Genomic DNA, 25,749 nt, shown 5'->3' on the forward strand with positions numbered 1-25,749 from the left:
ACCGCTTTCAGAGCTCTTAGTTCTTGTTCGAGCCTTCGGGTTTCTTCGCGAGGAAAATATTCGGTGATCATCTTTCCTCTTAAGTCGGCCCAAGAGAGAGCGTGGGCTTCGTGGATACCCACCGATTGTACATACGAATTCCACCATGTGAGAGCGATACCGGCGAAGGTGTGAGTGGAATATCTAACCTTGTCTTGGTCTCGACAACCGCTTATGCTAAAGACGGCTTCCGTTTGCTCAAACCATCGGGTGAGCACAACCGGTCCCCCGGTTCCATCGAAAGTGTGAGGTTTGCACCCCATGAAATTCTTATAGGAGCATCCTTCGTTGGAATTTCCGGCTCCATTGTTGTTGTTGTTGTGATGATTGTTGTTATTGTTGTTGTTGGAGGAGTGACCGGCCATGGCCGCATCCACGGCAGTGGCTATCATACGTTGGAGGGCTTGTTCGGGAGTTTCGGGAGGAGCGCGTCGACGAGCCATTGTTCCTTCATGACACAAGAATATCGTTGGTTAGTATTTTCAACAATACTAACCGGAGTATGGAATAAGGATAGAGAGAAAATTTTCCTTGACTCGCCCTAAATTCTTTATGTCATAATGTCGGAACGTCCATGTGAATCACCGTAATATAATCCCGGAAATTATATTACCCTGATTCTCATGTGCATTTAACATTACTTCATAAAGTCAAGGTGGCGCATCAACAAAATTTATCAACGTAAGATCAAGATCGAATACGAGTTACATATGATAGAAGAGTTCGAGTATAAATGCACAAATAGTCAAGTAATTCCTACTTCAGTCTATATGCCGGTTGTAGTCTAGATTCACCTATGTACCTTATGACTCGGGGTGGACACAAATGAACTCTAAATCCCTACAACCAAGGCTCTGATACCATCTGTAGCGACCCGACCAAATCGTCATTGACGGCGCCGTCTACTTAGGTCCCGTTACGTGGTCATAAGTCTTTAAAACAACGTTTGACCAAAAGATATGTCGCATACATTTCAAATGTAAAGGTTGTTCAAGTTTTACAAGAATAGTTCCACCACAAGTTACGATACAAAGTTTTAAGTACAAATGAAACTTATGCGACACAATTTAAAAGTATCCAAAAGACGCTCCATGTATGCATGTATACTCGACATCCAATGCAAGTATCAAAATAATGAGCGGAAGCATGTATCACATATCGTGCAAGACCTGAGAAAAACATAGAAATCTGTCAACGAAAAACGTTGGTGAAATCATAGGTTTAGTAAGTAAATTGTATTGAACCACAAGGTTCTTTAAGAATTGCTCAACCAGAATCATTCACATTCCAAAATAGTATTTGTATCACGAGCACCCAATTATCAAGGCTTAACCGAATCTTCCCTCTGAATTTTGAATTTAGTGTTAGAACTTACACTATACTTTGTTGAAATTATATTTCATTCACTAACGGTAGCGAACCGTCTGAATGAGGGTTTGTTAAACCCGTATGGCCACACAACATAATTACACGCTTACACTTACACCCTGCAAGTGGAACTAATGATAATTGGATTGAGGACTTTTGTTCAAACTCGTATGCATCTTTGTATTCGTATTTGTTCACAATGTCAAAGCATGAAAAGTAAATAAGTATGAAATGTATGTGTTTCTCAGCCCACGATGTAAAGAATAAAAGTGATTGAAAAAGTGGGACTATGATCTCACCTTGAGTGCAAGAGTTAATAAAGTACTTCGACAAGTAAATGCGTGCAAAGACAAAGCTAGGCTTGACCTAAACAAATAGGTTGTATCAATAACGATAGTCACGAAGGGTAAAGATGTTCAATTAGTCCTATGGCTCAATACGACTCGATTATGTAGCATGTGCAATCAAATTGTCAAGTTTCATGCAAGGTACAAGTATATAAACAAGTTAGGAGGGTTGCATAATTAATTGGTTAAGTTTGACAAAAAGTCAAACTTCGGTCGGTCAAAGTCAACGAAAGTCAACACGTTCGGGTCGGGTCCCGAACTATTTTTCTAAGCTTAGAAGTCATATATGAGCATGTTGGCCAAGTTACATGTTAATCGGAGGTGCGTAGCATAGCAAACATTTTTCGAAATTTGACAAAGTAGGTCAGAACCCAAACACGGCTATTGCCGCGCCGCGGCCATAGGTGTCGCGCCGCGACCTAACACGTGGTCTGGCACCTGGTCAGTTTCAAGGTTCAAGTCTTGGTCAAAACTTCAAACAACCACAAAACGCAAACCGTAAACAACTAGAAGACGTATCTTATACCGTTGGAAAGCTCTTTTGACAAGGAACACAACTAAGCACTTATCATCAAACGACAACATCATTTACAATAGCCGAGAACTCATCAAGTGATCATTAAACGTTCATTTCAAAGTTTCAAGTTCATCAAATGCAATTTGAGTTTCGGGAAACCAATTCACACATATGATATGCCGTTTTGAAGGTAATGGAGCATACATTACTACTAAACACTAACAATTAACATTCCATGACATTCAAGCATCCAAAAATTCATGTCAAGAACTATCAAACCCTAGTCAAACATCTCAAAATCAATAATCATGTTTTTGAAGTTTTCTTAATCATCCTCCACATCAAATTGAAGCTAATGATGCTAGTAACACATTTAATACATGAACTTTAACAATTAAACAACTTTTAATCATCCAAAATCAAAGATTTAGCAAGCAATTTTCATAATGAACTAGTTACACCAAATACAACAAATCAAGCATACAAATTACATACACGATATCACAATGAGCCATAGACACTAACTAACACCATTTTAAGTCAAAAACACGAATTTAGAGAAATCTAGAGTTTTAGAAATGTTACCCAAAATCGATGAAGTTAGTATCAAATCGTAGAGAATGACGAGAGGATTAAGAATATGTAGTCGGATTTGTTGTGAGCTTCCAAGATTGAATTTAGATGATGAATGAATGGAATGGGTTTGTGTGTGTGTTCTTGAGATGGAGAGAAAAGAGATGAGGGAGATGATGGAATGAAAAATGGGTTGACTAGTTGACCTAGTCAACTAGTTTGCCCATTTGGCAACTCCGGTCCCTCGAGTTTCAAAGCGGGTGCGGGATTTAACCGATCGAATATTTTTAAAACGCAAGTTAACGAGAGATGTTGTAATCGAATAACGGGGTTATCAAGAACATTAGTTAACGAAGTGTACGAGTATAGGTAAGGAGAGATGTCATTTAAAAAAAAAGACGGCGTTAAAATAAATTTAACGAAAAACGCGGGATGTTACATTATCCACACCTCAAAAGAAATTTCGTCCCGAAATTTAGTTGGAAGTAATAGTCGATGTCTCTTACTCGAGACTTAGTGTAGTAACTCTACGAATGATTGAAGGTACTTTCTTGGACATTCCACGAATCCGGATAGTCGGGGTGTTACGTTGTATTGAGGTTCGATTTCACGATCCATGATTTCAACCAGTTTTCCCATGAAGAGGAGTTTGTCATCAATAGTTGGTGCATCTAGAAGGATTGCACATTCCTGTTCCGCATGACACATTTGTAAGTTTGTTACACAAAATGTAGGATAAACGGAAACTTAATTGAGTCGGAAGTTCTAAACGATAGGAAGCGGTTCCAATACGCCCCAAGGTTTCAAAAGGTTCGATATTGCGGATATAGCCTTTCTCGATTTTCCAAAATGGATTACACCTTTCCAAGGTGCGGTTTCTCAATATTACGCGGTTACACACTGGGATTTGTGAGGTTCTCATCTAAGTTTGGTATGACTCTTTTGGGTGACTACGGGTCGTCTCGAGCCCTTCTCGGACTTGGATTATCTCAATTGTTGTTTATTGATGGAGTCCAGATTTCGGTGGTTGATGCTTTGGTTAAATGAACAGGGGTATGACATTAGCGGTCATATAGGGTTTCGGAAAGTGCTGCGTTAATATACGAGTGATAGCTGTCATTGTAAGAGGAACTACTGAAGGTGACAATACCAGTCTGTAACATGTCTTTCCAAGATTGAATCGTACGTTTGCTCGGTTCGTCGGTTGTGGGAGATACGCGGTACATGTGTCTAAGCGGGTTCCCAAGGTTTCTTGTAACACTAGAAGTGAAACGAGTATTTCGATACAGGATAAATGACGAAGATACACCGTGTTGGAATAGAATCTCTTAAGATACGTTTGAACAAGTTAGTTAGGGTTCGAAAAATGTTCGTTAGGACTATTCACCCTCGTGGCGAATACTTATGTAATATGAGGAGTTTCTCTATCCATGGAGAAATGTTACAAGGAGTTTCTTTAAACGGAAATGCGAACGGTAAAGATAGTAGTGAAATGAGGACTTAGAATAGGATGAGTTTACATCTCGAGGTTGCCATAACGTGCCTCTAGTTGTCAAAAGTTGAAGTCTGAAAGAGAAACGAGGTAGTACACGTAGTTGTATAGTTCGGGGTTGAATAATAGTTGACCGATTATCAGAAACACAAGGGCGTTAAGTCAAAGAAAAGTGAAGTATCGTTGGATTGTGTGTTATCTTAAATTCCAGTAATATCAGACAGTAACGGTGAAATAACAGAGGTATGTGTGTGGTACGTGATGACGAGAAAGTTGATCGGATCCACAATTTAGTATTCGAATTCTTCGTGTAAAATAACGAATTTCAGTTCCGTTGATTTCGAGTCGAGAGAGTATGCCTTTCGGGCGTTTAAGTAGAATTATTTCCATGTTTGAGTTCCATCTGTTGCTATACGATTTTAACTAGAAATGTTGGTTGTGAAGAATCACGCTCAAGGTTCGAACACGGAGAGGTTTAAAGTTTTCCCTTAGTGAGTTAACGAGTGTAAAAGTCGGGTAACACGAGAAAAGTCAGAAATGAATCTTCGGTGATAACAGGCGAGATCTAAGATTTTACGAATACAAGTCTAAGTTGGGAGAGTTTCCTGATTACATGTGGCTTGATTTCGAGATTGATTGTAATGCCTTGACCATTAACATCATGGTCTAGAAAATTGGACTTCGTTCAACAGAAATTCTCACTCGGAGAATTTGGTATAAAGTTGCTCTTTTCTCAAAAGTTCGAGCGTAAGATGGTGATGTTGTTCGTTTTCCTTCTTTACTTAAACAAGTTAAGATGTCATCTATAAATACGATAACAGATTAGTCTATATGAATTTGCATACGCGGTTCAAGAGGTTTATGGATACGGGCGAGCCCTAAATAAATCAAACGGTACTAAGAGAGTTTTACAACTAACGTTGCGAGTTCGGAAAGTGGCTTAGGAGACATCGTCTCACTTAACCCCCAATTGATGATAACCGGAACGAAGGTCGATTTGGAACATACGGGATTCGTGCAAATAATCATGAGGTCATGGATGCGAGGGAGAGGGTATCGGTTTCCAACCGAAAATTACTCAGTTCACAATAATCTATACAAGATGATGGGGAAATATATATATATATATATATATATATATATATATATATATATATATATATATATATATATATATATATATATATATATATATATATATATTTTTTAACGAATAGGTTCCGAGCTCCCTAGTTCTATAGGTGTCAAGTCAAAAGTCTTAACGTATATCATCCAATAAAATTCATAGGCACACAATATTTTCCGTCGGTCACTTAAATTGCCTAAGTAGTGTCTAGGGGAAAAAGGTGAAGTGCAAAGAGTATGAGTCAGAGCCTTGTTTATAAAACGTCTAACGGTAACCGAATCGAATAAACATGAAACGTGAGAATTTCGAGAAGAAACATACCCGTGACTAGTCCATCGTCGTCTCGGGCATCCTAGGCGTTGATGTTGAAAGTTTAACGGCGTGCGTTGGGGTTGATTTTCTTATTTGGGCACGCACTCCTAAAATGACCCGGTTGGCCACATTCAAAACAAACACCCGTCTTGGGTGCATTGGGCTCCTTTTGAGCGACGGGAGCGGTATTCCTACAATCGTGGGCTACATGGCCACTTCTTTGACACTTCAAGCAAAATGGTTTGCCACATTCGCCTAAATGATGTTTGTAGCACTCGTTACAATACGGTAGGTGTCCGGTATAACCTTTCTTGCCGTTGGGGATGAAGGGCTTCTTGGCGAGGTTGTTGTAATTGCTTGATTGGGGGGCTTCCCATTTTCTTTTGTTGTCACCCGACTTATCCTCGGCTTTAGGTGCCGGCACTTCAATCTCGTCCACTGTTTCAATCAATTGGCGGGCCATATTCAAAGCCTCTTGATGGTTAGCGGGTTTGGATGACATTACTCCTTGTTTGATGCTCTTGGGGAGACCATCCATGTAAAGTTCAACCCTTAAAGATTCGGGGTTCACAAGATTTGGGCACATCAAAGCAAGTTCGGAGAATCGTTGATTATAGGCCTTAAGGTCGTTCCCGACCGCTTTCAGAGCTCTTAGTTCTTGTTCGAGCCTTCGGGTTTCTTCGCGAGGAAAATATTCGGTGATCATCTTTCCTCTTAAGTCGGCCCAAGAGAGAGCGTGGGCTTCGTGGATACCCACCGATTGTACATACGAATTCCACCATGTGAGAGCGATACCGGCGAAGGTGTGAGTGGAATATCTAACCTTGTCTTGGTCTCGACAACCGCTTATGCTAAAGACGGCTTCCGTTTGCTCAAACCATCGGGTGAGCACAACCGGTCCCCCGGTTCCATCGAAAGTGTGAGGTTTGCACCCCATGAAATTCTTATAGGAGCATCCTTCGTTGGAATTTCCGGCTCCATTGTTGTTGTTGTTGTGATGATTGTTGTTATTGTTGTTGTTGGAGGAGTGACCGGCCATGGCCGCATCCACGGCAGTGGCTATCATACGTTGGAGGGCTTGTTCGGGAGTTTCGGGAGGAGCGCGTCGACGAGCCATTGTTCCTTCATGACACAAGAATATCGTTGGTTAGTATTTTCAACAATACTAACCGGAGTATGGAATAAGGATAGAGAGAAAATTTTCCTTGACTCGCCCTAAATTCTTTATGTCATAATGTCGGAACGTCCATGTGAATCACCGTAATATAATCCCGGAAATTATATTACCCTGATTCTCATGTGCATTTAACATTACTTCATAAAGTCAAGGTGGCGCATCAACAAAATTTATCAACGTAAGATCAAGATCGAATACGAGTTACATATGATAGAAGAGTTCGAGTATAAATGCACAAATAGTCAAGTAATTCCTACTTCAGTCTATATGCCGGTTGTAGTCTAGATTCACCTATGTACCTTATGACTCGGGGTGGACACAAATGAACTCTAAATCCCTACAACCAAGGCTCTGATACCATCTGTAGCGACCCGACCAAATCGTCATTGACGGCGCCGTCTACTTAGGTCCCGTTACGTGGTCATAAGTCTTTAAAACAACGTTTGACCAAAAGATATGTCGCATACATTTCAAATGTAAAGGTTGTTCAAGTTTTACAAGAATAGTTCCACCACAAGTTACGATACAAAGTTTTAAGTACAAATGAAACTTATGCGACACAATTTAAAAGTATCCAAAAGACGCTCCATGTATGCATGTATACTCGACATCCAATGCAAGTATCAAAATAATGAGCGGAAGCATGTATCACATATCGTGCAAGACCTGAGAAAAACATAGAAATCTGTCAACGAAAAACGTTGGTGAAATCATAGGTTTAGTAAGTAAATTGTATTGAACCACAAGGTTCTTTAAGAATTGCTCAACCAGAATCATTCACATTCCAAAATAGTATTTGTATCACGAGCACCCAATTATCAAGGCTTAACCGAATCTTCCCTCTGAATTTTGAATTTAGTGTTAGAACTTACACTATACTTTGTTGAAATTATATTTCATTCACTAACGGTAGCGAACCGTCTGAATGAGGGTTTGTTAAACCCGTATGGCCACACAACATAATTACACGCTTACACTTACACCCTGCAAGTGGAACTAATGATAATTGGATTGAGGACTTTTGTTCAAACTCGTATGCATCTTTGTATTCGTATTTGTTCACAATGTCAAAGCATGAAAAGTAAATAAGTATGAAATGTATGTGTTTCTCAGCCCACGATGTAAAGAATAAAAGTGATTGAAAAAGTGGGACTATGATCTCACCTTGAGTGCAAGAGTTAATAAAGTACTTCGACAAGTAAACGCGTGCAAAGACAAAGCTAGGCTTGACCTAAACAAATAGGTTGTATCAATAACGATAGTCACGAAGGGTAAAGATGTTCAATTAGTCCTATGGCTCAATACGACTCGATTATGTAGCATGTGCAATCAAATTGTCAAGTTTCATGCAAGGTACAAGTATATAAACAAGTTAGGAGGGTTGCATAATTAATTGGTTAAGTTTGACAAAAAGTCAAACTTCGGTCGGTCAAAGTCAACGAAAGTCAACACGTTCGGGTCGGGTCCCGAACTATTTTTCTAAGCTTAGAAGTCATATATGAGCATGTTGGCCAAGTTACATGTTAATCGGAGGTGCGTAGCATAGCAAACATTTTTCGAAATTTGACAAAGTAGGTCAGAACCCAAACACGGCTATTGCCGCGCCGCGGCCATAGGTGTCGCGCCGCGACCTAACACGTGGTCTGGCACCTGGTCAGTTTCAAGGTTCAAGTCTTGGTCAAAACTTCAAACAACCACAAAACGCAAACCGTAAACAACTAGAAGACGTATCTTATACCGTTGGAAAGCTCTTTTGACAAGGAACACAACTAAGCACTTATCATCAAACGACAACATCATTTACAATAGCCGAGAACTCATCAAGTGATCATTAAACGTTCATTTCAAAGTTTCAAGTTCATCAAATGCAATTTGAGTTTCGGGAAACCAATTCACACATATGATATGCCGTTTTGAAGGTAATGGAGCATACATTACTACTAAACACTAACAATTAACATTCCATGACATTCAAGCATCCAAAAATTCATGTCAAGAACTATCAAACCCTAGTCAAACATCTCAAAATCAATAATCATGTTTTTGAAGTTTTCTTAATCATCCTCCACATCAAATTGAAGCTAATGATGCTAGTAACACATTTAATACATGAACTTTAACAATTAAACAACTTTTAATCATCCAAAATCAAAGATTTAGCAAGCAATTTTCATAATGAACTAGTTACACCAAATACAACAAATCAAGCATACAAATTACATACACGATATCACAATGAGCCATAGACACTAACTAACACCATTTTAAGTCAAAAACACGAATTTAGAGAAATCTAGAGTTTTAGAAATGTTACCCAAAATCGATGAAGTTAGTATCAAATCGTAGAGAATGACGAGAGGATTAAGAATATGTAGTCGGATTTGTTGTGAGCTTCCAAGATTGAATTTAGATGATGAATGAATGGAATGGGTTTGTGTGTGTGTCTTGAGATGGAGAGAAAAGAGATGAGGGAGATGATGGAATGAAAAATGGGTTGACTAGTTGACCTAGTCAACTAGTTTGCCCATTTGGCAACTCCGGTCCCTCGAGTTTCAAAGCGGGTGCGGGATTTAACCGATCGAATATTTTTAAAACGCAAGTTAACGAGAGATGTTGTAATCGAATAACGGGGTTATCAAGAACATTAGTTAACGAAGTGTACGAGTATAGGTAAGGAGAGATGTCATTTAAAAAAAAAGACGGCGTTAAAATAAATTTAACGAAAAACGCGGGATGTTACACATTGAAGCTAGATCCATTTTTCTCTTTTCCAGTAGGTTTATCCAAGGAAATTAAGGTAGTAATGATGTTCATAACATCATTCGATTCATACATATAAAGCTATCTTATTCGAAGGTTTAAACTTGTAATCACTAGAACATAGTTTAGTTAATTCTAAACTTGTTCGCAAACAAAAGTTAATCCTTCTAACTTGACTTTTAAAATCAACTAAACACATGTTCTATATCTATATGATATGCTAACTTAATGATTTAAAACCTGGAAACACGAAAAACACCGTAAAACTGGATTTACGCCGTCGTAGTAACACCGCGGGCTGTTTTGGGTTAGTTAATTAAAAACTATGATAAACTTTGATTTAAAAGTTGTTATTCTGAGAAAATGATTTTTATTATGAACATGAAACTATATCCAAAAATTATGGTTAAACTCAAAGTGGAAGTATGTTTTCTAAAATGGTCATCTAGACGTCGTTCTTTCGACTGAAATGACTACCTTTACAAAAACGACTTGTAACTTATTTTTCCGACTATAAACCTATACTTTTTCTGTTTAGATTCATAAAATAGAGTTCAATATGAAACCATAGCAATTTGATTCACTCAAAACGGATTTAAAATGAAGAAGTTATGGGTAAAACAAGATTGGATAATTTTTCTCATTTTAGCTACGTGAAAATTGGTAACAAATCTATTCCAACCATAACTTAATCAACTTGTATTGTATATTATGTAATCTTGAGATACCATAGACACGTATACAATGTTTCGACCTATCATGTCGACACATCTATATATATTTCGGAACAACCATAGACACTCTATATGTAAATGTTGGAGTTAGCTATACAGGGTTGAGGTTGATTCCAAAATATATATAGTTTGAGTTGTGATCAATACTGAGATACGTATACACTGGGTCGTGGATTGATTCAAGATAATATTTATCGATTTATTTCTGTACATCTAACTGTGGACAACTAGTTATAGGTTACTAACGAGGACAGCTGACTTAATAAATTTAAAACATCAAAATATATTAAAAGTGTTGTAAATATATTTTGAACATACTTTAATATATATGTATATATTGTTATAGGTTCGTGAATCAACAGTGGCCAAGTCTTACTTCCCGACGAAGTAAAAATCTGTGAAAGTGAGTTATAGTCCCACTTTTAAAATCTAATATTTTTGGGATGAGAATACATGCAGGTTTTATAAATGATTTACAAAATAGACACAAGTACGTGAAACTACATTCTATGGTTGAATTATCGAAATCGAATATGCCCCTTTTTATTAAGTCTGGTAATCTAAGAATTAGGGAACAGACACCCTAATTGACGCGAATCCTAAAGATAGATCTATTGGGCCTAACAAACCCCATCCAAAGTACCGGATGCTTTAGTACTTCAAAATTTATATCATATCCGAAGGGTGTCCCGGAATGATGGGGATATTCTTATATATGCATCTTGTTATTGTCGGTTACCAGGTGTTCACCATATGAATGATTTTTATCTCTATGTATGGGATGTGTACTGAAATATGAAATCTTGTGGTCTATTGTTACGATTTGATATATATAGGTTAAACCTATAACTCACCAACATTTTTGTTGACGTTTAAAGCATGTTTATTCTCAGGTGAATATTAAGAGCTTCCGCTGTTGCATACTAAAATAAGGACAAGATTTGGAGTCCATGTTTGTATGATATTGTGTAAAAACTGCATTCAAGAAACTGATTTCGATGTAACATATTTGTATTGTAAACCATTATGTAATGGTCGTGTGTAAACAGGATATTTTAGATTATCATTATTTGATAATCTACGTAAAGCTTTTTAAACCTTTATTTATGAAATAAAGGTTATGGTTTGTTTTAAAAATGAATGCAGTCTTTGAAAAACGTCTCATATAGAGGTCAAAACCTCGCAACGAAATCAATTAATATGGAACGTTTTTAATCAATAAGAACGGGACATTTCAACAATTACTTATTAGATACTTAATCAACCTGGTAGTTATTTAAATGCATCTCATGAATGTTGTTACTACTTATCTGTATGGATCACTTAATAGTGATATATAAGAATATACCTAAAGGGTTAAGGTATCATAAGCATCTAATGTAAAACCCAAGGGAATATATTCCATTAAATCACAAAGATTTCTAAATGGGTTTATACAAATGGGACGTATGTGGTATAACCGATTAAATGACTACTTGATAAAAAAAGGGTATACATATAAACTTATTTTGCACGTATGTTTTATAAAAACAATGTTCGGATATGTGATCGTAGTTGTTTATGTCAATGTTCTTAACATCATATGAACAAATAAAGAAATCTATGAAATCATTCAACTTCTAAAGAATTATTTTGAAATGAAAGATCTTAAAAAAAAACCAAGTATTACCTTGGATTGCAAATTCAGCATATGCCTAATGGTTTACTTGTACATCAAACAACTTATACCGAAAAGATTTTAAAACATTTTTTTTAAAGACAAACTCATTGTTGTTAGATCACTCAATATTGACACTGATCTATTCCATCCCTGCGAAGATCATGAAAATCTTAACAGATCGGAAGTTCCATTTTTTTAGTGCAATTGAGGTTCTTATGTATCTTATAGATTGTACAAGACCTGACATTTCTCTTGCAGTTAATTTGTTGGCAAGATTCAGCTCAAATGACAATGGAGCGGGATCAAACACATATTTTGATACCCTTGAGGAACTGCTTATTTAAAATTATTTTATTCTAACGCTTCAAAACAAGATTTGGTTGATTATGTATATGCAGGTCATTCATCAAATCCTCATAAAGATAAATCTCAAACTCGATATGTATTCCTAAATGGAGGTACCACAAAATCATGGCGTTCTTAAAATAAACACTTGTTGCAACATCATCAAATCATGACGAAGTGATTGTATTATATGAAACTACTCGAAAATGTGTTTGGTTGAGATCAATGACACAAATCATTAATGATTCTTGTGGACTAGAACGCTATAAAAGACCAACAACTATCTTCACCAATAACTATATATGAAGATAATGCAGCTTGCATAATACAAATGAAAGAAGAGTATCAAAAGTGACAGAACAAAATATAAATGTTGATGAGGCGCCAAAACCATAGACGATCTTAACGGTCATAAGTTTGATGGAAAAGAATGGTATGTTGGTAAGGCTCAGAAAAGACTACAAGAGAATAGGAATTGAAACAAGGGTTTGAGCAAATCATGAAGGAGACTGTAGACAAATCACAGGGGCTAAACTTGTACATAAAAGATTTAGATGATACAGTTTCAGATGAAAACCTCAGATTCTTCTCATATACTCAAGATCTCGTAAAAGACAACCAGATTAAAATGAGATACGTTCAATCAACAACTCTGCCGATCTTTATACCAAAGCACTGCCAACTGCTATTTTCAGAACACACGTTCATAATATTGACATGAGGCATGTTCAGAAGATGTAACAACTCAGACGTTGCCTACTTGAGGGGGAGTCAACTCTATGCTGCACTCTTTTTCCCTTAGCTAAAGTTTTATCCCAATGGGTTTTCTTTAGCAAGGTTTTTAACGAGGCAGTACTAGTTATTCTCTAATAAAATTGTCATCCAAGGGGGAGTGTTATAAAATATCTAGATTGTGTTATAAAATATCTAGATTGGATGTTAATTTTATTATTATTATATTTCTTGCATAGTAATATTTTATACTATAAATAGACATGTATGGTAACCATTTAAGGTGCACCATTTCTCTTGAAATATCAATATCAATATTTTTTCTCTCCTTCTTCTCTCTTTTTCTCTCTTTGTTCTTATAACCATTAAAGATAGTTATAAGCCTACTGAATTATAACAATTTTAAGCTTATTTCATCAGAGTGATAAAACCTCAGGGGCATCTTATGAAAATATTTGGTTATATATACCAGTTACTCAATTTGTTACGGAGACGAAGAACCACTTCTTCGGTCGCAGATAACAGATTGAAAATTAACAGCATTATATTTATCGATCACTTGATTCAATTGAAAACCTAACCCCAATCATCGACTCTATCAGGTACATTTTCGATATCCCTATTTCTCTAATGATGTATGAATTGTGTTTAAATATATTATTTCCGGCCAAAAATCGATGATTACCGTGTTTTAATTTACGTCATGCTTATTTTAAATACATTATTGATTGATTGACAAACAGATCTTTTGATATAAAATTATTTGCGCGTCGGATTTAATTAGTAATTTTATTCAATGTTATTTGTTTTGTAAATTTGTGAATTTATCTGCTGCATGTTTTTTACCTCCAGGTTGTAAATGAGAAATTTTTATCAAAAAAAAATTGATTGAATTGGTTCTTTGTTTATAATCTATCAATTTTTAAGGAAGCAGTCTTATAGCATGTTACTGATCATTTGAGAGAGATTTTCAGATTATTATCTATTTCAGTTATGAATATGAATTATGAATATTAAATACGGAGTATTAAATAATGTGGTTTAGCTTACGAGACATCACTGGTTTAAATTTGTTAGGTAGAATTTACTTTTACTTTTTAAATTTTATAGCACACAATAGATTCTAAATTTAAGTACAGGACACCATATGTTTTTCCGAATTTATAGTCTTTTTTTTAAAAAAAAATTGTATAGGACAATATTAAATTTAATTACTATGACGACATATATTTTTCGAATTTATAGTTTTTTTGAAAATAAATAACAACTAAAATAGCATTAAAATATAATCAGTATTAAAAAAATTCGAAATTCTATTGAGTTCTAATCCTGCAATCGTCACTGATATGAATAATAAATTTGCATAAACAAATATTGATTTAATAATTTAATTTATGGATGAACATGTTGTCTTTCAAATAAGTACTTTCCTTGAACATTTATGTCGATCTATGGACAAGTAATATTCACGGATGATGTTACGTGTCCTACTTACAAAGTACACCACTACTAAATATAATTATAACGCCAACTAGTATATTTTTAGAATTAGAATTATTGTTCTACAGTATGAGAAGATTTTTAAAATTAGCCCATTTAAGGATATTTTAAAATGAGCCCATTTAAGGACTTGAGGTTAATCATAGAATTTTCATTCAGTTATAGTTTCACTTTCATTTCCATTTATAGCAAACTTCAATTTATTTTGTGGAGCCAAAACTTTGTGATAATACTTGACGTGCAACTTCAGTTCTTAAAATTTAAGCTATATACTGTCTTTTTTTAGAAAGATCCTTGTGCTCATGATAAAGTTTTCATTTTTATTTTGGAAAATTGAACTGTTTAAACTAGTGTTTGACGTTAAGCTTTATGCTTTTGAGAACCAAATTACTAGAATACCATTTTACATAATCAATGGTGCACATAAACATTGTTTCACATAGTGTTTAAAGTTTTTATCAGCTATAAAAATAAGTGATAATAATAAATAACAACTTAATCTTTACACGAATGCAGGTTGAGGCGTGCAAAGTGTGCAGTCATAGTCTTTCGATCAATCAGCAAAAGAACAAAATGGGAGGTGGAGGGTGCATGTATGTGTCCCAAACCAAAGGCGAGCAAAAGAACCCTCTCGATCGAGCCCCTATCTCCAAACCCCCGTTCACAATTAGCGACCTCAAAAAAGCAATTCCTCCGCATTGTTTCCAACGTTCGCTAATTCGCTCCTTCTCTTACGTTGTATCCGATCTCACCATCACCTTCCTCCTTTACTACATTGCCACCACCTTCTTCCATCGTCTCCCAACCCCTTTCTCGTTCATCGCGTGGCCCGCTTATTGGGTAGCCCAAGGTTGCGTGCTAACCGGAGTTTGGGTCATAGCCCACGAATGCGGTCACCATGCATTTAGTGATTATCAATGGGTCGATGACACCGTAGGGTTTATACTTCACTCGTGTTTACTCGTTCCTTACTTCTCGTGGAAATACAGTCATCGTCGACATCACTCCAACACCGGGTCCCTCGATCGTGACGAAGTCTTCGTCCCGAAACCGAGATCCAAAATCCCGTGGTACTCGAAGTACTTAAACAACCCCCCGGGTCGCACGATTAGTCTATTTGCTACCCTTACTCTCGGATGGCCGTTATACTTAGCGTTCAACGTATCCGGACGACCTTACGACCGTTTCGCCTGTCATTACACCCCAAACAGCCCGATCTACAACGACCGTGAACGTCTCCAAATATGTCTTTCCGACATCGGGATCATCACCATGTCGTTCGTCCTATACAACTTCGCACTATCAAAAGGGGTAGTTTGGGTAATTTGCATGTACGGGATCCCGTTAATGATCGTGAACGGGTTCCTTGTATTGATCACGTACCTTCAACACACGCACCCTTCATTACCTCATTACGACAACTCAGAATGGGAGTGGCTAAAGGGTGCATTAGCGACAGTTGACCGTGACTACGGTGTGTTGAACAAAGTGCTCCATAACATTACGGATACGCACGTGGTGCACCATTTGTTTTCTACAATGCCTCATTATAACGCAATGGAAGCAACAAAAGCAGTGAAGCCTCTGTTGGGGGAGTATTATCAGTTTGACGGGACGCCGTTTTATGTAGCGATGTGGCGAGAAGCGAAAGAGTGTTTGTTTGTGGAACCCGATGAAGGGGAAACAGGTGGCGTGTTTTGGTACAAGAATAAGATGTAATGGGTCTGTTTTGGCTTAGGTGGTGTACTAGTATGGGTTGTGTTTTGGTTCTGTTTTGTGTGTGTTGGATGAAATGTTATGTACTAGTATTGGGTGTGCCTTACTGTCAATGATCAGGACCTTGTTATTTATAATAAGATCTATTTATTCGTGTATATATGGGTTTAAATATATACTTCTGTTACAGTTTGAGGGTTAATTTATACATATAAGACGAAAGGATGGATAAAAAGTCAAGGACATGACTTGAAAGTTAACAAAAAGTATATATGTGACAGTTACTTTTTTCATTCACTTTTTTTACAACTGTGTGTTTTTGTCATTCACTTTTTCTAAAACCGTGTGTTTTTTGTCTGAGGAAAACAGATTTGGGACGGAGGGATTACATGACCAATAAGTGCACGGTTTTTACGTAAAGGAAACTATAAAGAATGGTCATATTTACCGTTGACAATATATGCACACAGCTAAACCTTAAATTTCTATGTTCAAAATCATACATGAACAGTCATTGTACAATACAAACATAACACATTTACAGAGATAAAAAAAAGTATGAAACCGAAGCCAATGGATGTGCTTGCCGAGGGACCATGACCAAGACCGATAATTAGAACTGGTCTAATTAAGAAGTTGAGACGGGATCATGGGTTTATGATCATAATTAGCCAGAATATTAAAAAAGATTATAGATCTTTCAGTGTGATTACAGCATAATACAGTTCTTTTGCAGTAGAGCTTGTTTCTGCAAGGTTCTTTAGAGACTCCGAAATCTCGTCGGCAATTGTAGTGAAGAGGTTCATGCAATCTGCAGCCATTCACAAAACATGTTGTAAATTCTTCTATGCATGTTGCAATGCACATTTTGGTAACTAAAAAGGAAAATGTTCACAGGTCTTTTAGGTGGCTGTTTGGGTAGGGTTGGGTTGAGTCGGGATTGCAGATCTTAAATACCAAACCTGAACATGATCTGATTTGGTTTAAATAGTTGGTGGGTCAAAAGTACCAAACCTAGTAACGTCCCTCGTAACCCATTAGGTTAATGGGTCAGTTGATTGGTTTATTTCACGTTGATAGGGTGGTCTCAAGTCAAACGGTACAAATTAAGGGGCTGTTTACTTTATTCTGAATTTGCCTATGTATGGGAAGAGGTGTCTGATTCTATGTCTTCTAGAAACAGTCCAATTTTCAGCTTAAGTGACAAAGAAACAACAATTTTACTTACTGAATTAAGAGATGTACAGAAACAGATCATTAAGCGGAAAGTAAACAGGCCCTAGGTGTGTTTGGATATTTGATATTATTCTAGGTTTAAGGGTCGACCCGTTTAGCCTAACCCGATCTTAAAAGCCTTTTAGATGATGGCTTGTCTCAGGATGGAGTATTGACCAAGTTTATTTTTGGTTTGGGTTTCGGGTCGGGTCATGAATTGACACCTATCGGTCCCATTTCCACCAGAACTCGAAATCTGAAATAACATACAAACCTGGGATTCTACTAAAATTAAGCAGAGACGTTGCAGCAAGAACCTTGTGCTCTACCCATTCACTATTTTCAAGATTTTCTTTTAAATTCGCGATAAGAATCGATAAAGCTGAGATCTTGGATCCCAAATCGCGTAACAAGATGAGCGAAGAGCTTAACCACACCACTGTAATCAAACCCACCTTCACCATATCTTTATGTCTACAACTCAAACACTTTGAAAGCGAATCCAAAAACGACTTCTTTCCATCACCAATAAGAGACACAGACAATTTGATCAACCAATTGTCAACAGCCTTTTCTTCCTCGTTATCAATTGTGATTTTGTCGTCTGATTCACGTTCATTAAAACCAGCTTTTTGTAGGACGTAATCATCGGTTATTACGTCCCCAGTGAAAGATATACGCCCTCCCAAGATAAGGAGCGCTTTACAACATGCTTCGCGGACATTTTCATCAGTAAGACTGGAATCAAGAGCAGATGTAATTGTATCAACAGCTTCTTCTCTATATATACTGTACTTCTGTTGATCCACCTGTCAGTTTCGACGTAAGTTTTGCTAACTTTAGTGAAGGATAGATTAAACTGTGCGCTAAACAAGTTCGCATGTTCTTAGGTGAAACAAAGTGTTACAGTATCATAATCATCATAATCTGTAATCGTTTATTCGTTTATGTATAACCGTAACAAACATACCATTAGATCCAGATGTAATAGGAGAACAGCAACGAAAGGTTTTTGTTCGGGTGAACAACTTTGAAGAAACAGTAGCAAAATGTGCATTGAGCTCACTATACCTTCCTTTTGCAAGCCACTTAGGAAAAATTGAACATCTTTTCTCCTAGAATAACAAACATAGACATGAATTATTGATACAACCAACATGATGTAGGTAATGCAGACAGGGTTGTAGAACTCGGTAAAACTCGGCAAGTACTCGCTGAGTTCTCGGTTTTAAGATCCGAGTACTCGGTTTTACTACTCGGTCAACCTCAGTCAAACTCGGTCAAAACTTGGGTTACTCGTCAAATTCGGTAAAACTCGGCCAAAATTTGAGATTACTAGGGAAATTGGTCAACACTCAGTCAAAATCGGTCATAGTCAAACTTGGTCAAACTAGGTCAACGTCAGTCAAAATCGGTCAAAACTCGGGATTACTCGTCAAACTCGGCCAAAACTCGACCAAAATTTGAGATTACCCGTAAAATTGGTCAAATTTTGGTCAAAGTCGGTAAAAGTCAAACTTGGTCAACATCTCAGTACTCCCTCGAGTTGCTGAGTACTCCCCAAAAAGTGCTGACCGAGTACTCTCCGAGTTGTGCGTTCTCCAACCTTGATTGCAGGGACATAAATATTGCATTCTTAACGAATATATTGTATGGTCATACGAATGTAGATATTTTAGTCATAGTATCTTCGAAACTAGAATACCTGTTGAGACAAATCAGTTCGAATAGAAGAAACACAGCATTCGTTCTCGAGTTTACTTCCTTACAATGAAGTAGCTCCATTAAACCTTGCTTTTCGATCTGTATAGCCACATGACGTCTGCAACTCGAGTCTGCATTAACACATCGAGACAACAACGCAGCTACACGACTCTTTTTATCTAAATTTCCATCCCCAAATTGTTGAACAAGAAAATGTAAACCGCCAATATCAATTAGTTGCTTCGCGTTTGCTGTATTTTCATCTTTACCGAAAACAGTAAGCAGCTGCTCTATAATGAACACAGCTGCGTCAGACTTATATTTATGTTCCCCAGGGCTTCTTACGGGCTGAGAAGCGGAGGCTAAAATCTCCCTGGAATGTTTCGATTTCCAGCTGTCGATGAGCCGTTTCACAATAGAGTTGGTGAACGGTACAGTATGGCATTCAAGTGTTTTTCCGGTTACAGGACATGTTGTGTTGCCTTTGTTGAACCAGTCGATAATAGCTGCACGCTCGTAGGTTTGACCCGTCTCTATAGTCACTGGATCTTCAAAAAGATGTCCGGTTAATGGGCATATGTAATCCTCGGGGATGTTGTTGAAAAGCTGACTGCCGTCTTCACCCAACGGCCTCGTTCTTATTGGCTACATTATAAATATACAGTTACTCGTATAATGAATGAGAAACAAATGGCATAGTTTTATAGATTGTATATGTAAACAAGTCGACCCAAGCTCGAGCTCGGTCGGATAGGCTCGAGCTCGATCTGGTAGACTCGAGCTCGGCTCGTTTAAATTTCAATGAGCTCGAGCTTAGCTCGATTCAAGTCTAATATCTTAAACTTGAAGTCAGCTCGTTTGATATTTTACAAACTCGAGCTCAGCTCGAGCTCGCCTCATTAATTATATCAAATTATCATATTTATTTTCTTTGTATTATTTCATGTAATTATATTTCATAATACTAAATTCGTAATTTTTATTCACGTATAATAAGATTACTATTATTATTCAAACTATTACTATTACTATTATTTATATAATAGTAATTATTATTATTATATATTTATTTATATATTATTATATACTCCGTATATCATATTATTACAATAATAATATTTAGTGTAATATATATTTAAACCTCGTTTAGGCTCGCGAGCTTTTAGAGCTTGAGGAATAAAGCTCGAGCTCGGGCTCGTTTATTAAACGAGCTTCAATATAAGTTCAAGCTCGGGTTCGAGCTCAAGTAACTCGGACTCATTTACATCCCTAAAGTTGTTACACATAATTACCGAAAAATCAGGATATTTTGCATCGTGTGACGAGCGATTAGTTTCAGCGAGATCAACAGATCTTTCGGTTTGTTGCGCTCCAAAGACGAACTTTGCTAGCCGCTTGAGAGTAAGTTCGTTAACTTTTGCAACTGGAAGTGATTGTAGCATATTAACACTCTCTGATCCTTCCTGCTTCACGATAGAGTTTTCATCGTTCTACATTTTAAGAAAAATTGAGTGCATGTACATTTACGTAGCTATAGATGTGTATGAAAGTATAGTTACAAGCAACTATGGAAGATAAATACAAAGGATTAATATTAAGATTAAGCTCAGCAGTGGCAGATCCAGTAATTTTTTCGACGGGTGAAAAATGTTAAAAATTTGAAAGAGAAAAAAAAGAAAACAGAAGCAAAACGTCGACTTCTAATGTATAAATACACTAAACGTTGGACTATAACATATAAATTACACTAAAAAAGTTTGGGTCGTCGGGGGCGGCCGACCCCGGTTGACCCTTTATAGGTCCGCGCCTCTGAAGCTTAGGGTCGGATTGTAGAACAATTGGGTCAGTCGCCTGATGACCGGATCCTTTTTAATGTATTTATAAGTTAAAGTTTGATGTCGTAAGCTATAATATTGTTTTTTATATAAAGATAAAAACTTTAACGTTTTACCCATCGAAAAAAATCTGGATCCGCAACTAATCTATACTAACCTGATATTCTAGTTCTTCCAAAGGGTAAGTTAACGTCCGTTTATCTTCAACTACAGACCCATCAAAGCTATACACATCATCATCATCATCATCATCATCATCATCATCATCATCATCCGATCTCTCTGAATTTCGATAATCCTCCACCTCAGCAGAAACCGGTTTACGCATCTGACTAAATACAGAATCATATAACTTCTTACTAACCATAGGCTGCGGTGAAAAGGAAAACGACGGGCCACCACTTACATTCTCAATTTCCTGCACCGAAACTTTTGGAACATGAATCGAAGGAATCGAAGGAGCTTCGACATCATCTGCAAGCCAATCTTTATAATACAACGCAAACTCATAAGTCCCCGTATCCAAAATCTCATTATAAACTTTTTTAAGCTGCTTTAGCTTCCTCTCATTATGCAAATCGTCTGCTAACGATTCAACTTCTTGATCGTACCATTTTTCTAAATGTGATAAATGAGGGTAAATTACATTTTCCCATAATTCAGGGACTATTGTCGTTCGAGCTGCATTTGGCGCTTCACAAAATATCTGCAACAAATGTTTTGCTGATATTCGGTCCTTTTTCTGTATCTTATAAATCACGCTTAAGTACAAGTGACCGCAAGCGGACAAAACAGAGTTCGGGTACCCTGATGTAACACCATCTTTCAAATCGTTTGCGTTTAGACCTGTGATAACGCTAAGCTTTAACGAAGCCTTTTTCAACTCTTTTGCGCTAGCACGATTGTCTGCAGCTTTTTCGACTGTATCTATCGCTTGATCAAGATTCGATATAACTTTGCTTTCAGTAACTATTTCGTCTTCTACCTTCGAATGATTAAGTGCTGCAAAACAGTTGTGATACATTGATGTTCTGAACTCTTGATCTTTCTGAAAATTTTTGACATAACCACTCAATATGGATATCATTGCTTTAACTGCCACGTCATCAAGAGCCACCTCAGCAACAGAATCAATCTCAACGGGCCTGCGGGCCCTACTGTCACGAACGTTTTCTTTGCTAGATGATGACCCGGGATTATTATTATAGCCATTGTCGATCTGCACGTCCTTTCTTAAGACATACTCGTACCGTTCTTCATCTTCAATTCCGTTATAGCGTTGATCCTTACTTTTCGGAGGGCTAAAAACGTCATTTAGATAAATATCTTTGTACTTCCCTTTATCTATCATTCGGTCTTTGACTTTTCGAATACGTTCTTTGACTTCAACTATCTCATCGGGCGAAAACTGTTGTGACGACTCATTACTATATCGATTAACATGTCGTTCTCTCGTTTCATTTCTTAAATCTAAGTCTAACTTTTCCCTTCTGTAAACATCTACTGATCTTCTACCCCTGATTTTATCAGTTGTTGGAGATTCAACGCGTTTTTCATATCGTCTGTTGTCAGAATACGCCCTTTCCGTCTTTTTTAAACGACCTAACGCATCGAATTTATGTTCGTCTCGAAACAGGTGAGATGGTAGTTTTGATGTATGAGGTCCAGATGAAACTCCTGAAATTCTTTTCGAGTTCCTCGTCTTAAAACCCTCCTCGGCTAAAAGATCCTCTAGTGACATCGCCATTTAGACGAGTTCGTGATGTGTAATCTGTTAAAAAAAAAAAAAATTAAATAAAAAAATAAATAAATCTGATTAACCAATTAATCACTGCGCATAGACTTTGCATCTCCTATAACTAATATAGTAAGACTAAGATCTACTAACACTCTAACAGAGAGGGGGGGGGGGGGGAATCACTGCATAATGGCTTGTTTTGATCCAAATTACAGAGTTAATATGGCAGAGAGACTAATTTTAAGCTTAAACTAGAGCTACAATCTCTTATTACCACGCTCTTTCTTAACACAATAACTTATGACACATTAGCGTTACATCATTATCACCCCTTTCACTAACCCATAAGTAACACATAACTAATATACCCCACAAAAACACAAAATGTACAACAAAAAGTACAACAAAAAAAAAAAAAAAAAAAAAACGAAAGTACAAGAAATAAGACCCATGGGTCCCACAGGTTTCCCCAACTTCACCTTGACTAGTACCAGAGCCGTTTCATTAATTTCGAAGGTCCTATGCAGACATAAAAAGGAGCCCTTAAACGTTAATTATATTTTTGGATTAAACTGACCCGATCCGATTTTCTAACCAAAACAATTCGGCCTAACACTAATATTTTGAGTGATTTGTATATAATTTTAAGGAATTTACAAAATTTAAGCTCCTTAAAATTTCTGGGCCCCGTGCGACCGCACACTTTGCACATGTCCTAAGACGTCCTTCGTGGCTACCCTCACTAAAATGTTTGGAGGACAAGTTTCACATGATTGTGTCTATGTTAGTGAAAGGCTTTCATGTCTCATAGTCAAACGAGTAAAGAAAAATCGCGCGTCGTGGTGGGGGTAAATTTTTTTAGAAAAAAAGGTTAAAAGAAATTAAAAAAATATATATATTGGATGATGACGTTGATATGATGTCAGCGTGACGTCATCATCGTTACTGTTAACTTTGTTTACATGCTGGTAATATAAAGTCCTTTATATTACCAAAACTAAGAAAACTAATGATCATCATCATTATATAACAGATATTATCTTTGTTAGTCTCCTGTACATAACTAAACTTTTTAACATGTTGTAAATAAACTTGCATACATAGGAGTAGCAATTTCATACATATGCTATAGATTACAGCAGCACGTACCGTTAGACTTAATCTTGTAGATAGTAACTTGAGTCGAACATATCACAAAATGAGTTGGATGATCCAAAAAGGAACTGCAATAATGCAACAAAGGTAACAGGGAAATTGGTTTATTAGTGAATAATATTGAAAAAATGGGAGAATGAAGATCATTGGTTTTTGGTTATTAAATATATAATAAAAAATATATGAAATATTAATTGGATATGAAGCAGAATGAGACAAATGGATACAGACAGAGTCGAATGAAGTATCATAAGTTGTTTAATTGAGTATTTGTGCCTGCCGCCGGCCTTATCGATGGCATGTTTTTGAAGTTTCCAAAGCCTCTCTTGTCAAATCAGTCTATAATATGCATCTTTTTCGATTGTTTCAGGTTCGGCATTGAATATATCAGCCTCTTAAAAAATTGAAAAATAAAACTTTTATACCATTTCAACGGATAATTCTTTCAATATAAAACATGGTTCTTTAAGGTGTCATTATAAAATGATTGATAGAATAAATGGTAGGTGATAAATTATTATTCTTAAGAAAAAAAATAGAATGACACTTGTTGAACAATAATTTTGCTGACGTCATGATGATGTATAAATTGTTTTAAACAATAAATAATATTTTTTTTATAAGCGAGGAAACTCTCTTATGAATGAGCATATTTGCTCCCCATAGAAGATAAAGCCTCGGGAAATCAAGCGCGAGACCTGGTACCGGATGAATTGCGCATTATGCATAGTAATCTCTTTTTTCTATCTAAACAATATTTTTAATGTAGATGCACGATTATCTTTTTCTAAGGTAGAGTTTTTCGCCAACATCACCCCTACGTAACACACTAAATTATGTACTTTTAATTTGGCATTAATTGAAATTGAGGTTGTAACCTTGAATCTTCGTGAGAGATTCTTAGATAATTCATTATGCTACACCAGTTATAAGTGTTTCTCCCATGACTTTCCGGGCCAACCAACCCGAGGTTCAAGAGGAAGAAGAGAGGAGGAACCACCGCCCAATGGTGCTTTTACGAAAGTACGGTCACCGGTGGCTAATACCTTCTCGGCGGCTCTGTTGTCTTGGGGAGGGTTGAAGCTTGCTTGCCTATCGCTTTCAAGTCGAAGGCGGGAGATGAGCGGAAATGGGTAATTGGGTTGGCTTATTAGCAATAAGTTTGTAGGTTAAATTTGAGTGTTTCCTACAGATTAAAGCTTAAAAGCTCATTTTTGTGAAGATAGGCAAATAAACCATGAAGTTTGGGCTTATTCTTCACCTCCTATATAAGCTAATAAGCCAAAAGCAAATAAGCCCATCAAAACATAAAACTTGAGCTTATTTTTTATTTTATTTTTATTATTTTTTTTAACGGCTAAAACTTGAGCTTATTAGTTTATCAAACATGTTAACACTGCCTTTCACCATGGTGGCAGACAACTTATTAGCGATTTTCGAACTGCATCATAAATGTATAGTTGTACTCTTCATTTTGGAACCGAAAACACAGGATGCATTGCAACCTCTTGGAACATTGAATCCCTGATAACAAGTGATACAGTTACATTATAATTATAATGACTAAAAATTACCCAGTCAACATCGAGCCTAATACAATAAGACTACGCAAGAAATCCAAACCTAGCCGAAGTTTGGGTTAGTACTTCGACGTCAATTCCTAGAGAAGATAAGCCAAGAAACAACAAATGTGCAGACCCTTTA

General features: G+C 36.8%; 2 protein-coding genes across 2 annotated transcripts; one reads left to right on the forward strand and one right to left on the reverse strand.

Annotated features, from left to right (window-relative positions):
* The first annotated feature begins 13,697 nt into the window (after positions 1 to 13,697).
* Positions 13,698 to 16,491, forward strand: LOC139861079 (acyl-lipid (9+3)-(E)-desaturase-like). Its single transcript, XM_071849380.1, has 2 exons — positions 13,698 to 13,784; positions 15,199 to 16,491. The coding sequence occupies exon 2, from the start codon at positions 15,256 to 15,258 to the stop codon at positions 16,399 to 16,401; it is 1,146 nt and encodes a 381-aa protein (XP_071705481.1). The 5' UTR covers positions 13,698 to 13,784; positions 15,199 to 15,255; the 3' UTR covers positions 16,402 to 16,491.
* Positions 16,492 to 17,087: 596 nt separating this feature from the next.
* Positions 17,088 to 22,899, reverse strand: LOC139863462 (putative E3 ubiquitin-protein ligase LIN-1). Its single transcript, XM_071852094.1, has 6 exons — positions 21,310 to 22,899; positions 20,610 to 20,807; positions 19,319 to 19,962; positions 18,584 to 18,728; positions 17,888 to 18,422; positions 17,088 to 17,209 (listed from the first exon to the last, which is right to left on the reverse strand). Exons 1-6 carry the CDS (start codon positions 22,897 to 22,899, stop codon positions 17,088 to 17,090), a joined length of 3,234 nt encoding a protein of 1,077 aa, XP_071708195.1.
* Between the last annotated feature and the right edge of the window lie 2,850 nt (positions 22,900 to 25,749).

This window comes from Rutidosis leptorrhynchoides, chromosome 8 (genome assembly GCF_046630445.1).
Source record: "Rutidosis leptorrhynchoides isolate AG116_Rl617_1_P2 chromosome 8, CSIRO_AGI_Rlap_v1, whole genome shotgun sequence".
NCBI classification, from domain to species: domain Eukaryota; kingdom Viridiplantae; phylum Streptophyta; class Magnoliopsida; order Asterales; family Asteraceae; genus Rutidosis; species Rutidosis leptorrhynchoides.

Coding starts and splice junctions, on each gene's coding strand:
- LOC139861079 (XM_071849380.1), top strand. CDS start 15,256: ATGGGAGGTGGAGGGTGCATGTATGTGTCCCAAACCAAAGGCGAGCAA.
- LOC139863462 (XM_071852094.1), bottom strand. CDS start 22,899: ATGGCGATGTCACTAGAGGATCTTTTAGCCGAGGAGGGTTTTAAGACG. Junction 19,963..20,609: donor CAAAATATCCTGATTTTTCG/GTAATTATGTGT, acceptor TTTATAATGTAG/CCAATAAGAACGAGGCCGTT. Junction 18,729..19,318: donor GAACTGATTTGTCTCAACAG/GTATTCTAGTTT, acceptor TTGTTATTCTAG/GAGAAAAGATGTTCAATTTT.